The 14,119-nt window shown below is 28.6% G+C and overlaps 1 protein-coding gene and 1 long non-coding RNA gene across 2 annotated transcripts; both read right to left on the bottom strand.

The window, feature by feature from the left end:
- Window positions 1-4,029: 4,029 nt before the first annotated feature.
- Window positions 4,030-4,819, bottom strand: LOC133824406 (uncharacterized). The gene is made up of 2 exons (XM_062257281.1): window positions 4,790-4,819; window positions 4,030-4,707 (listed from the first exon to the last, which is right to left on the bottom strand). Exons 1-2 carry the CDS (start codon window positions 4,817-4,819, stop codon window positions 4,030-4,032), a joined length of 708 nt encoding a protein of 235 aa, XP_062113265.1.
- A 1,864-nt stretch (window positions 4,820-6,683) lies between these two features.
- Window positions 6,684-14,024, bottom strand: LOC133821202 (uncharacterized). Its single transcript, XR_009887373.1, has 4 exons — window positions 13,959-14,024; window positions 13,694-13,798; window positions 10,592-10,639; window positions 6,684-6,777 (listed from the first exon to the last, which is right to left on the bottom strand). It is a non-coding gene; the product is annotated as an uncharacterized LOC133821202 (long non-coding RNA).
- Window positions 14,025-14,119: the final 95 nt, after the last annotated feature.

Here is a 14,119-nt window from a genome sequence, read left to right as displayed (position 1 = left end):
TAACTATGAAATTTCTTCGTCATATCAGTGAAAACCCAACAAAGAAGATGATGATCGGAGAAGATCACGCCAATAAGAAGAGGAAGGCCGAAGATTAGTAGTTTTTTTTTAATTTTTTTTACTGTTTCCACAAGTATTTTATGTTTAATTTTGTTGATTTTATTTTTATTATTGTACCCTTTCAAATATCTATATTGTCTTGAATATGACTATTATTATATAAAAGGAGAGTTCTTGAATTTTAAGATGTGTAATTATTTTTTATTTTTAATCTTAAAAAATTTCAATATTAATTGTAAACCATAATTGGCATAGCCGAAATTAGGGTTTGGGTAGTTAGTTATTGTCTTTGAATATGAAGATGTGCATTTAATAATTAGTGTAAACCCTAATTATACAAATTAATTGAATTTTCACAATTCTCAAAACTATATTTAATTTTTTAGAAAAAAAATTATTTTTCTCTCTAATATTTTGTTGTGGCCGAAAAATGGGTGTATAAAAATATTAATTTAATAAATTTTGATTTAATACCAAGATTTTGATAGTTGGTTAGAGTGTTTGAATTTGAAAAGGTGCATTTAATATTTAATATATATATTCAACATTTAATTGTTCAAACTAATAATTAGTGTAAACCCTAATTATGCAAATTAATTGAATTTTCACAATTCTCAAAACTATATTTATTTTTTTTAAGTAAAACAAAACAATTATTCTCCTAATAAATGTAGTGGCCGAAAAATGGGTTTAAAAAAAATATTAATTTAGTAAATTTTGATTTAATACTAAGATTTTGATAGTTGGTTAGAGTGTTTGAATTTGAAAAGGTGCATTTAATATTTAAGATATATTCAATATTTAATTGTTCAAACTAATAATTAGTGTAAACCCTAATTATACAAATTAATTAAATTTTCACAATTCTCAAAACTATATTTATTTTTTTTAAGTAAAAAATTAATTATTCTCTAATATTTTGTTGTGGCCGAAAAATGGGTGTATAAAAATATTAATTTAATAAATTTTGATTTAATACCAAGATTTTGATAATTGGTTAGAGTGTTTGAATTTGAAAAGGTGCATTTAATATTTAAGATATATTCAATATTTAATTGTTCAAACTAATAATTAGTGTAAACCCTAATTATACAAATTAATTAAATTTTCACAATTCTCAAAACTATATTTAATTTTTTAGAAAAAAATTAATTATTCTCTAATATTTTGTTGTGGCCGAAAAATGGGTGTATAAAAATATTAATTTAATAAATTTTGATTTAATACCAAGATTTTGATAATTGGTTAGAGTGTTTGAATTTGAAAAGGTGCATTTAATATTTAATATATATTCAACATTTAATTGTTCAAACTAATAATTAATGTAAACCCTAATTATGCAAATTAATTGAATTTTCACAATTCTCAAAACTATATTTAATTATTTAGAAAAAAAATAATTATTCTCTAATATTTTGTTGTGGCCGAAAAATGGGTGTATAAAAATATTAATTTAATAAATTTTGATTTAATACCAAGATTTTGATAGTTGGTTAGAGTGTGTGAATTTGAAAAGGTGCATTTAATATTTAATATATATTCAACATTTAATTGTTCAAACTAATTATTAGTGTAGGCCCTAATTATGCAAATTAATTAAATTTTCACAATTCTCAAAACTATATTTGTTTATTTTTTTTAAAAAAACAAAACAATTATTCTCCTAATAAATGTAGTGGCCGAAATTTTTTTGATTGAGTGCTATAATATAGATAGTTGAATTTGAAAAGGTGCATTCAATATTTAAGATATATTCCATATTAATTATTATTTTTTAATATTGCCAAAAAAAATCTCTAAGGAAACCGAAATTCTATATAAAAAAAGACATTGAAAAGGTTGCATTGCTTCATAATACTTGGTTAGAGTGTTTGAATTTGAAAATGTGCATTTAATATTTAATATATATTCAACATTTAATTATTCAAACTAATTATTAGTGTAGGTCCTAATTATGCAAATTAATTAAATTTTCACAATTATCAAAACTATATTTATTTATTTTTAAAAAAAACAAAACAATTATTCTCCTAATAAATGTAGTGGCCGAATTTTTTTTGATTAAGTGCTAGAATATAGATAGTTGAATTTGAAAATGTGCATTTAATATTTAAGATATATTCCATATTAATTATTATTTTTTAATATTGCCAAAAAAAATCTCTAAGGAAACCGAAATTCTATATAAAAAAAGACATTGAAAAGGTTGCATTGCTTCATAATACTTGGTTAGAGTATTGTCCTATATATTCTACATTTCAAAGACAGATAGAAAAAAAAATCTTTATATTTGGTTAGAGTTAGAATAGATGTTGAACATGGAAGATTTCATTGCCTTTCAATTACCAATTCTGGTTATGATTGATTTATTAAGGGAGCAATTGTCAATAGTAGAAACATTGGCCAAGGAAAGAGACTATCATGTCCCATGGAGCAACGTTTGTGATCTCATCAACTTCTCCATTGCCCAACAAGAGAAAAGAGCGGAGTTAACCAAGCTTATGGTTAGAAACTTGATGTTGGAGATCCAAATTTGGAATAAAGAAATGGTGAAAGTTCAGATTGGTGAACAACGAATCTTTAAAGTTTTAACAGGCGGTGACAAAAAACGCTTTGAAAAGTATATGAAGATGCTAATAGATGATGAAACAATTAAAACTACAAAGCAAGGTCAATAGATTTCTAAGAGTTTTATTTATGATTGTTATAGTTTTTTCTTGATGTATTTTTTTTAAATGTTTTTTGTTTAGTTTATGATTAATATAATAAATGTTGACCTTGCTGATTTTGGTTTAGTTTTTTGTTTTTTTAAATGTTATAGTTTTTTCTTGATGTATTCTCAATACCATGATTAAATTACTTCTCCTATTTCGAAATTTAAAAAAAAAGTAATTAGCCCTATTTTTTTGGTAGCCGAAATTAATTTTATAAAAAATGACTTTAAACCCTAATTATGCAAATGAATTAAATTTTCCAATTCTCAATGCCATGTTTATAATATTTGAAAAAAAAAACAATTAAAACAATAGATCCAAATTTATCCAAAATTAATGATAAAAAATATATTTTTATATAATTAATTATTTGAATCTTTCAATTTGAAGATGTGCATTAACAATTAAAACTACATATTTTTTTAGCCGAAATTAATGATAAAATTTCAATATTAATTGTAAACCACAATTGGCATAGCCGAAATTAGGGTTTGTATATTAATAAATTTTACACATCTAATTATAATTTTTGAAATTAGAGTTTAGATAGTTGGTTATTGTCTTTGAATATGAAGATGTGCATTTAATATTTAACATATATTCAATATTTAATTGTTCAAACTAACTATTAGTGTAGGCCCTAATTATGCAAATGAATTAAATTTTCCAATTCTCAATACCATATTTATAATATTTGAAAAAAAACACAATAATTAACCCTATATTGTTGTAGCCGAAATTAATAATAAAAAAAATATTTTTATATAATAATTAATTATTTGCTAAATGCTAGGATATATATAGTCTTTGAGTCTTTCAATTTGAAGAGGTGCATTAACAATTCCCACTTCTCAATACCATATTTAAGATGTGCAATTATTTTGTATTTTTAATGCTAAAAAATTTCAATATTAATTGTAAGCCACAATTAGCATAGCCGAAATTAGGGTTTGTAATATTAATAAATTTTACACATCTAATTATAATTTTTTAAATTAGGGTTTAGATAGTTGGTTATTGTCTTTGAATATGAAGAGGTGCATTTAATATTTAACATATATTCAATATTTAATTGTTCAAACTAACTATTAGTGTAGGCCCTAATTATGCAAATGAATTAAATTTTCCAATTCTCAATACCATATTTATAATATTTGAAAAAAAACACAATAATTAACCCTATATTGTTGTAGCCGAAATTAATGATTGCAATAGAGAAAGTGTTTGTAAACAATTATACAAAAGACATCACTAATCATGGATTGATTTTTTTCTTCTTATTCTTCGAATGACCATTTTTCTTTGTAGTGGACTTTGGCTGCATAGGACAATTCCTTGAATCATGTCCAACCTCACCACAATACTTGCAATGTAATAGCGATTTTTTTGGTTTTCTCTTCTTTGCACCTCCAGAGAATGATTTCGACAAACTGGCTGTAGTTGGTCTGCCTTTTGTTTTTTTAATCTGAGAGTCCAAAATATTATTAGGAAATACTTCTTCATCATTTTGAGGATGTTTTAACTCTTCATCTGGTGGCATTTTTTCCAATTCTGCATTCAACTCTGATATAACTTTCATAGCCTTTTGAAATGCTTCTCGTGATCTTGTAGCAAGGTACGATGTGATAGTAGTTTGTGTGGTTACACCACCGTACCTAGAATTTTCAATAACTTCAGGATGAGGACACTTTATTTCATTACCTTGAGTCAACAGTTGAACTTCTTTAGCATCTTTTAGCCAACGTCTATTTACCAAACAAATTGGCAAACTTCTTCTCTCCAAATTCTTCAATGAAATAAAAATATGTCTACATGGAATTCCTTTTGTCTCAAGAGAATAGCAATCACATCGCACATCATCCCCATCGTTGGAGATTAACACTTTGCGCTTTAATCCAAAACCAATATATTTTTTCACCAAACAAAGAGTGCACTACAAGAAAAAATGCTTTTAATAACTCCAAAAATGTGTTATCAAAACCTACGATAACACTTTCTGATGTGTTAAGACATACTGTGCTATCGTAGGTCAGGGTACTTACCATAACACTTTATCAGTGTTATACAGATGTGTTATTGTACTGTCAACGATAACACAATTATTGTGTTATTTTAATATATAGATAAGTGTTGAATTATGTTATTTATAGTCGATACTATAACACTTTTTTTGTGTTATACTACACTTTAGTATAACACTTTTTTTGTGTTATACTACACTTTACTATAACACTTTTTTTGTGTTATACTACACTTTAGTATAACACTTTTTTTGTGTTATACTACACTTTAGTATAACACATTATTTGTGTTATATAATAAAGTTTCCATAACATAATTCTTTGCATAAAAAGTGTTATTGTAATATATATTATAACTCAATTTTCCTATTATTGTTATATTTAGATATATTTAAATTCTCATTATATATTTTATTTATATTACACTAATTTATTCTATTATATTTTAATTTTTTTTATATAATTAAAATTAGCTTTCTAATATATATTAGCATCATCAAATGAACTTGATTTTCAAATAACAAAAAGTAAGAACATTCTACATTGAATTAACAATCCACAATTTAGTTTAAAACATGCAACACTATCATTAACAACAAAATATTCTTTAAGTATTCAAACAGTCTAAAAGTTACTACTTTCAAGGAGTCTTAAGTATCCTTTTATACTTCGCTTGTCATATCTGCAAAATAAACAAAGAAATATTTTATTGTTATTATCTAGCATCACAAATTACTTCTAAAAAAATGCTATGGAAATTATATCCAAGAAAGGACACCACATACAAAATAATAGATTAAAAAATACACCAAAGCAAACAAAGAAACAAAACACTAAATTATAAGACATTAGTTATTTTTTTAGTATAAAAATGTACCTCTTGGAACAACTTTTTTAGAAGGCCATGCAACTGTGGAACCAACTGCTTCTTGTATTGTAAGCATCGCATGATTAGGACGAAATAAGTAAGACTCTGGTACAATAGCAACATCAACCCATACTCGCATAAAGTCTGGTCCAAGAGGCTTTCAATGTACAGTTATATTTGGATCACTAGAATCCCAACGACCTTCAGTAACAATTGCATCTGCCCAGTCAAGCAAGTAGCAAGCATTCTTCCCTTCTGTAAATTTGTCTTTTTTCTAGTGCAACACTCTACCAAATTTATTTTAAAGACAATATATTAGTTTCTGTAATTGTTCTTCTAAAATGAAAATTTAAAACAATAACAACTTTTATAATTTACCTTAGGGGACTGAACATTGTTTGACTGCAGTACATTGCGAGACTGTCCTTTGCTTGGTGTCACTTTACCACCAACCTAAATATAAAACCAAGATAAGTTTTATTGGAAGAAAAGAAAACTAAGATTTATAAGTGCAAGATAGAAATACCACCAAGTGTTCTTTAAGTAGATTCATCATTTCAGTCATTTTGAGCTTCATATTATGTTGCTCTTCTTCTAACTTGGAGATCTTGCTATTACACATATTAACAACAGTTAGCTTTGACCTTGTCACGCCTCTTCCTTGTCCGATTAAACGACCAGATTTTTGGTTACCAAACAATTTTGTCAAGGCATCCTCATCAGCGTTGTCTGTAGTTCCAGATTTTGATGAAACCATGTTTTGTAAGAATGGTCCATGCCCCACAAAACTAAGTGTTCGACAACTTCGTGTGAAAGTTGATGGCTTAGATTGTGACATTTGTTGCATGGACAAAGAATCTTGGCTGGAAATCCAAGATTCGTCATGGCTGTCTCAACAAACTCTCTAGCTTTTTGCTCATATTCCACCGTTACTCTACAATTTTAGAGCATACGTCAATAATCAAGCACTAACACTTCAACTTATATCCAAAATAAACTATATGATTTTGGTTACTAACTTGTTAAGATGGATCCAACTTTTATCCATCTCCAATGAATTTGTATTTGATGTTGTTCTCTTACTAAAATCTTGTTTTTTGTCTGGGTTTAACAACTGTTAGACAAGACAATCACATTATTTGCGGTTGTAATATCAGGGTCATGACAAGGTCATTCACACACATGCTTTTAAAAGAAAACATGCATTGGTTGAATTTCAATATATTTGGGTTATTGAAGTTTAAAGCTTTATTGAATTTCATTCAGGGGCAGAGTTGCTTGTTCAGAGTTAAATGATCACTTTTGCTGAAGATTCTAGAGTGGAGTTAATTACTTAATTCCAATTTACAAATTTGTTATAGTTCCCTGTAGAGCGTTTGGGATTTCTTTATGGTCTCGTACCTTTTCTGATTGTTAATGGATATAAATTTATAATTGATTCCAGATTTGTGGTTTATGGATCATTATTAGTTCTCAGTTTGATTATATAACCGTGTATGGTGAGTTGTGTTCAGAATAAGTGGTAAACATTTCTAGAAGAACAGGGTTATTTTAGATTTAGAGAGAGAATTAAGACAGAAAATAAAATAGAACTTTAGAGAGAAATAGAATAATAACAGAGAAGGTGAACATTTAAAGAGAATCAAGAGAGGAAGAATTCAGCAATTCATTCATTTCTTACTAGTGTCAAAAACAGTGTCAAGAAGACTGTGGATACTATTTTAACAAAGCCCAGCAAGTCTAGTCGTTTTGACTTTTCTTAGGTAAGCTCTGCTAATTACTAATTTTTTTTAACAGAAATGTGATGAGAAATATTTTTATCACTAATGTTTACTTAGCTCTCCAAAGTTTCTGTTAGGAGGTTGGAGGATATTGGAACCAAAATGATTAACTTATAATTTATTTCTTTTTGGGTACAGATAAAAACACTGAATTTTTTTCCATTAATTTGATGGTTTCAAGTGAATATTTGTTATCTAATTCTTATCTAGGGTGCATGTGAAGTGGACAACTTCAAATTTGATGCACTTGACTAGGTTTGCTTTACTACTGGAAAAAGAAATAGATCTTTGATGTGTGTATGATTACACAGGAAAAAAACTATTGTTTGGTACTGTCCTAAGCATTTTTAGACTAGGCTTCATTTCATTCTACTCTAGCTTGTATCCAAATTATTAGATTCATATTCAACAGATGTGTTCAATTTTTCTGCAGACTGATTTTAATTTTAGCGACAACTTTGAGTATCCGTTTTACCAAGTAAAAATGCCTAAAATGATTTTATTTTTGGAGTGAGTGTTTTTTACACAGCCTATTATGGTCCTAAAATTTTTTGGACCAGATTAATAAACCAAATAGATTTTATAAAGTCTCAAAATTTGTTAAAAAGATTGACCTATTCCTAGACAGCCTTAAAGTAAGATTTTTGAAAATAAATGTCACTAAGTAAAAATAATTATTTTTGTGTAAAATTTTACAAGAAACTGCTTGATATAGCCAAGGTTAATTCTGTGAAGTTTGAGCATTTTTGGAGATGTAGTTTTCCAATTATAATTTTCAAACTAATCTAGTTATAACTTAGGACTTATAAAGTTTATACTTAGAGAAACATATGAGGACTTTTCTAAGTATTTAACTAAGAAAGCTACAAATTTATATTGGTAATGGTAAAATTTACTTTAGCACACCAAATGATTATTAACATTAATTAGATATTAAAGGGGTAATATTTTAGTAACTCACTGTTTTATTTAAGAGAAAATTTAAAAAAGGTCCAATACTATGGAAAACTTGATTGATTCCCATAGTATTGCTACAGACTATGGAAAACTTGATTGATTCTAATTTGCTATCTTGAGAACTAAAGAAAGCATAAAGAGATGATAAATTGTGTAGCTGGGTTTATAGCTATATGATCTAAAATAGCATGATTATGTAGTTTTAATATAATAACTGTAATCATAAAGATTTATATATGATCTAATGCTTTAATATAGTTGTATGTAGTTGTCTAGTGGATTAATTAGAGAAAATATTATCAAAGAAAGTTAAGTATAGTTATTTTCTTCTAATTGTTTCTGTATAATCTTTCTAATTTCAGAAAATTAAGGATGGGACTTGAGAAGCTAGCTTGCAAGTTATGATTAAACGAGTTTCAAGTATGGTTCATAGTCTCTCTCTTTGTTTCTTCTTAGCTGGTTGTTTATCGAATACATTTTAGCGCTCCCTATTGTTTAAAAGGTTCACTTTCATGAAGAATAATAATAGTAGGTTATTTTTTTAGCTTCAGTTATTTTCATGAAGAAGATTGTGAGTAACACTTCACTCACAATCTTCTTGTTTATCCATCTATACTTTTGGTAAAGCTCTAGTTTTTCTCTTTCTCTTTTTCTTTTTTTCTTTTGTCTATACACTTATTTTTTCTTTCCTTCCCTCACTTGTGAATTTGAGTTGGGGATTTTGTCTTTTAATAGTTTTTGGTCGTTGAGATGTACATTGGTGTTGTTCAACTTCAAGGTTTCCTCTTTTAACTTTTTTAATGGAAATTAATTCTAGCGTGGCTTTCAAAATCTCTAAATATGCTTTTGAATGCTTCCATTTGATGACACTCAATGTGAGAATATTGAGAGTTTGGTTGAGAATGATGATGAAATTGAAGATCCTTTGCGTGGTGACCCTACAGCTACATGTTTTATTCAATTTATTTCTCAATGCTTTTGCATGAGCTCTCTTGAAATTGGGCAAAGAATTAATTAATGAGTTTTTGTACAAAAGAGGAGTAGAAAGGTGTTAAGTCCAAAAATGCAACTCTAGCATGTTTCTATATGTTTTATGATGTTAGATGCCAATATGGGATTATTATGGTGACAGTGACCATGTGTGATCTAAGGTTGAACAGAACCATGGGATGGGACCAAGCTAAGAAATTTTTGTCGATGGGTTTATGATATATGAGCCACTGATATGGGCAGCACCACATCACAACAAATACATAAGGTGCATCTTGATTCTTGAGCCTTACTTATGGTGAATTTTTATAAACTACTTGTAATTCATTCATTCAAAACTATTAAATTTGGTTCAACTAAAGCCTTGAGTGCTCAGAAGAAATGAAGAGCTAATAATATTTGTTTGATTTGAAATCTTTTTTGGGCAAATAAATTTATGAGTGGGGACTTTATGAGCTTCAAACCCATTAGGCTCTGCACTGATCAGAAGATTCAGAACTGAACTCATTTCCATAAAGGATCAGCTAGCTATCTGAGTCATAATCATCAAACTGATGCTGAGGAGAGGAAGTGAACTTTTCACCAAACAATTTTTTTCTTTTCTTTTTCTTTTTCCTTTTATGTTATAGCAGTTACTTGATTTTCTAGTACCATGATTCTTAGTCCCACTAAAGATTTATTGGTCTAAATCTATTACTAATTTCTAGTACTTTAGTTTCATTAAGCTTTCAAGAGATTCTAGTGTTGTTTTTAATTTAATAATCAGATTCTAAAATGGTAGCCACTAACTAATTGGGTTTGGATCAAAGACAATATTTTAGCTTGGGTTGTGGCAATTAAATCTAATCTATACATATGGAAATAATGAAAACAATATGACTAAATGAAAAATTTAATCTATACATATAATGAAAAATCTAATCTATACATATAAAAGCTTACCTAACCATCTATCAATACCAAGTCAAAAAATTCAAACAACACACAATAAGTTTTCTTCCTTATATCACCGCAGCACACAAACAAATTTTCCAGAACCTACTTCTCTAATACACACAAGTTTTCAACCTTCCGTTATCACCGCAGCACACAATTTTAATCTTAGAACCTACTTCTCTATGGATGCATATTTAAGATATTCAAACTCCTCTAACATTTTAAAGATATTAATAATAAGAGTTAAAATAACAAATTCCGTACCTCTTGCAAATTACCTTTGCAATGCTCCTTGCCAATTCGATCCCCAACCTGAAGAATATAATCAATACTTAAAAGATTAATACAAAATTAAAATTTGTCAATAGATATTAAACAAGCATGTATGATAAACTAACAAACTAAACAACATGGCAAGCAAGCTCAAACAACCAAAAATAAAAGTTGGAATATCAAATAAATGTAACAACAGTGGTTTTATCTTATATTATTTCTTTATTAATCCTTCTTTTAAAAAAGAAACCTTGTGGTTTTCCATGTTTGTTCATATGTAACTCTGATCATTGTTATGAAAATTAACTAGATGAGTAATTTGTCCATGTTGGGACTGTTTTATTAGTATTCAAGTTTTATCATTGTGGTTTTACCTGCGAGAATCCAAGTTTAATGAGGAAATTAGGCTCTGCAACATTTCATGGGAGTGTTATTACTATATTTTTTTTTACTGAAATAGTCTAAAATTAATAACAATTACATGAGATATGAACAAATAATTCTTATCTAAAAATGGTTCAATTAATGAATTAGAATTTCATTACCAAATAAGACAGCCGTGCAACCATCACCACATACCAAAGACCGTTACTTACATGGAATAAAATTCCCTACTAAACCCAATATCACAACACTATCTTTAAAAGAACTTTATAAAGAAAATATAAATATTTCATGGGAGTGTTATTACTGCTACCAATAAGCCTTAGAAAAAACTGATTAGAAGATGTATTAATAACTCGCACACCATTGAGAATCTCATGTTTTGACCCCTGCATTTTTTTATTATTTGAACTCACCCACTTCGTCAAAGTTGATATTGATACCAAAATCTTAAAATAAACTTTAGCAAAGTAGACTCAACATACATATCAGCATATTTAGTCTCACACAAGCTCGTTTTTACAGATGTGATTTCTCTTTTACTTTGCAAAAGATTTATATCCATTTTTTATTGTTTTTGAGACTAGTTTTACAATCATTATCAAAATTATGGAACTTTATAATTAACAATGACAGAGAACTTTTAGTAGAACAACCAAACACTGATATAAGCACAGGAAAAAGAAGAGTTGTATTCTCATTTATACATGGAAATGAAATGAAACATCAATGATATGAGCCATTCATGGTTCAGTGACTTCAGTATGAAACAGTATACTAAATGCAGGTTTCCTACTGTAAGCGATTTCCTACTGTATTAATTTACATGTACTTTAGCTAAACAATAAATTTATTATGTTAAATAATTAGAATACTATCTTTTTAACATAACTAGGAGGAGCTTTTATATTTATTTGGTACCAAATTATTTCAGAGCTTGTCTGTCTGCTTATTTTACAGTGTAATGTCTTCTTTTAACCACCCATTTTCTTTTTCTTTTTTTATGGAAAAAATGAATATATTGAACAAACCAGCAAGATTACAAACCAGCAAGATTACAAACCAAGCTCAAAGAGCCAAACAAAAACAGAAACTGCTGAGAAATAGCCCCTAAGAACGCCTCCACACAGGACCTAAAAAAGCAATAAACCAGCAAGAAAACAAACCAAGCTCAAATAGCCAAACAAAAATAGTTATAACTGAGTAATAGCCTCTAAGAACGCCACCTCACTGGTCCTCACTTTCAGCTTAGGCAACCTGGCTAGTCTAGATCTAATACTGAACTTAATCAGCTGAATTACAGGACCAATAGCCAAAGATCTCATCTCAAACACACACAGATTTCTATTTCTAGAGAGCAATATACATTGTAAAATCTTATACATGAAATTTATTAATGGAAATTAATAGCTAGGAAAATATAGCAATTATATCTGTAACAAATTAATTTTATTTGTTTTGTTTTGTACACTAGAAATAGATGATTTCTAATTTGGTATCCCTCTATTAAATTAACCTATATTCATATCTGTGTCGCTAATACTACAAGGACACATGTAAAGCACCAAAATCAATTTATTAATATTACTTTTTAGCAAAAAGATAAATAATAGTATGATTAAACAATGCAAGTAGGCAGAATATAAGAATTAGTTCAAAGGGTCTTAATGGTGTACTCCTTAAGAATATTGGCTCACAAACATTTAATTAAGAGATTCACCAGACTGTCAAGATATGATCTTCTTCCTCAAATCACAATTTTGTGAAGCCTTCAAGGATACAGTAACTCATTTTGACATTGTCATTGCCAAATTGAAATAAGCCAGGTAGACAAACCAAACCAGTATGAGATAAATAATAATATTCATATACTTATTTAATTTCTTAATTCTCACCACCTCAAATATACCATGTCGGACAACTCATAAATATAACCTGAATTTTATTAATTATTGTAGCTCCTCATCTATGCAACTTTTAATATTTTATATTTTGTCCAGTTTGATATTACATTTCATGCTTTGGTCAACTTTTGAGTAACACTGACTTCAAGATGATCAAGTCAGACAATGCATTTTGTTGTGAAAATTCAGTGTTTATAAATAAATAAATGATATACCCAGTCATCAGAAAACTTATGCAATTTAATTCAAACTATTTCTTTAAAAGGAGAACAAACCTAATTAGTTAAATCATTTTTAAAGAATTGGACAACTGTTAGTTTTTAATACACACAGGCTGTACCATGTACACACAGAGATCTCATCACATATCATGTATACATTTATGAGGTGCATGTACCAACACAGATTTAATACATACTTTAAGCATAAACCTTCCCCTGTTTTAGCAAAAGACTGAATTGTTCGATCACATCTTAATATTTTATTAGGATCTGGAAATGAAAAGAGACCATTTTTCATCTAGACCAGATTTAAAAAGGTCAAACAAGAAAAACCTAATTTAAGAATACCATCATATGATCAGTCATCATATAGCAAAGCAATTACGACACCCTACTAAATTCTGAGACCACCTGATTCATTTCCAAGAGTGCAATTTTCTTTTTCCATTCAAGTAAGACTGTATTCTATCATATACAAGATTTACAACACCAAAGAAAAATGTGAACAAAGTAAAAAAAAAACATAAAAGAAGTTAATTAAGCAAAAGAAACATGAAAACAGTAAAGGTGCCTAATTTGTGTACCTGAGAATGAGTGAAACAGCTGGTGGGTTTGAGGTATTTCTCAGAATAGAAGAGGCTCCTCCATTGATAGAGCAAAGGAGAACTTGGTACAAAGAGAGGGCTGACCTGCAAGAGCAAGCTACGGGTTAGGCAAGACTGAAGAAATGCCAGAAGAAATGCAGATTAGAAACAAACGTCCGATAAAACAGAGCAACAATCTACACAAAACCCACACTGCAATAACAAAAACAAAACAAGCTACGGGAAGACATGCAAGAGGGCTGACCTGCAAGAGGGCTGACTTGCAAGAGCAAGCTACGAACGGACCACGAACTGAAACCGAGAGACCGAGTCTATGGGAAACCGAGAGAGATAGACCACCACGCACGGACCAGGAATGGAAAGACGAAGAACATTGAAGATTGAAGGGACTGAGAGGAAAGGGAA

Source organism: Humulus lupulus, chromosome 3 (genome assembly GCF_963169125.1).
Source record: "Humulus lupulus chromosome 3, drHumLupu1.1, whole genome shotgun sequence".
NCBI lineage: Eukaryota > Viridiplantae > Streptophyta > Magnoliopsida > Rosales > Cannabaceae > Humulus > Humulus lupulus.
Note: the sequence above shows the minus strand (reverse complement) of the source record. Positions and strands in the feature narration are given on the sequence as shown.

Coding starts and splice junctions, on each gene's coding strand:
- LOC133824406 (XM_062257281.1), bottom strand. CDS start 4,819: ATGGTAAGTACCCTGACCTACGATAGCACA. Junction 4,708..4,789: donor CCCTGACCTACGATAGCACA/GTATGTCTTAAC, acceptor TTTTTCTTGTAG/TGCACTCTTTGTTTGGTGAA.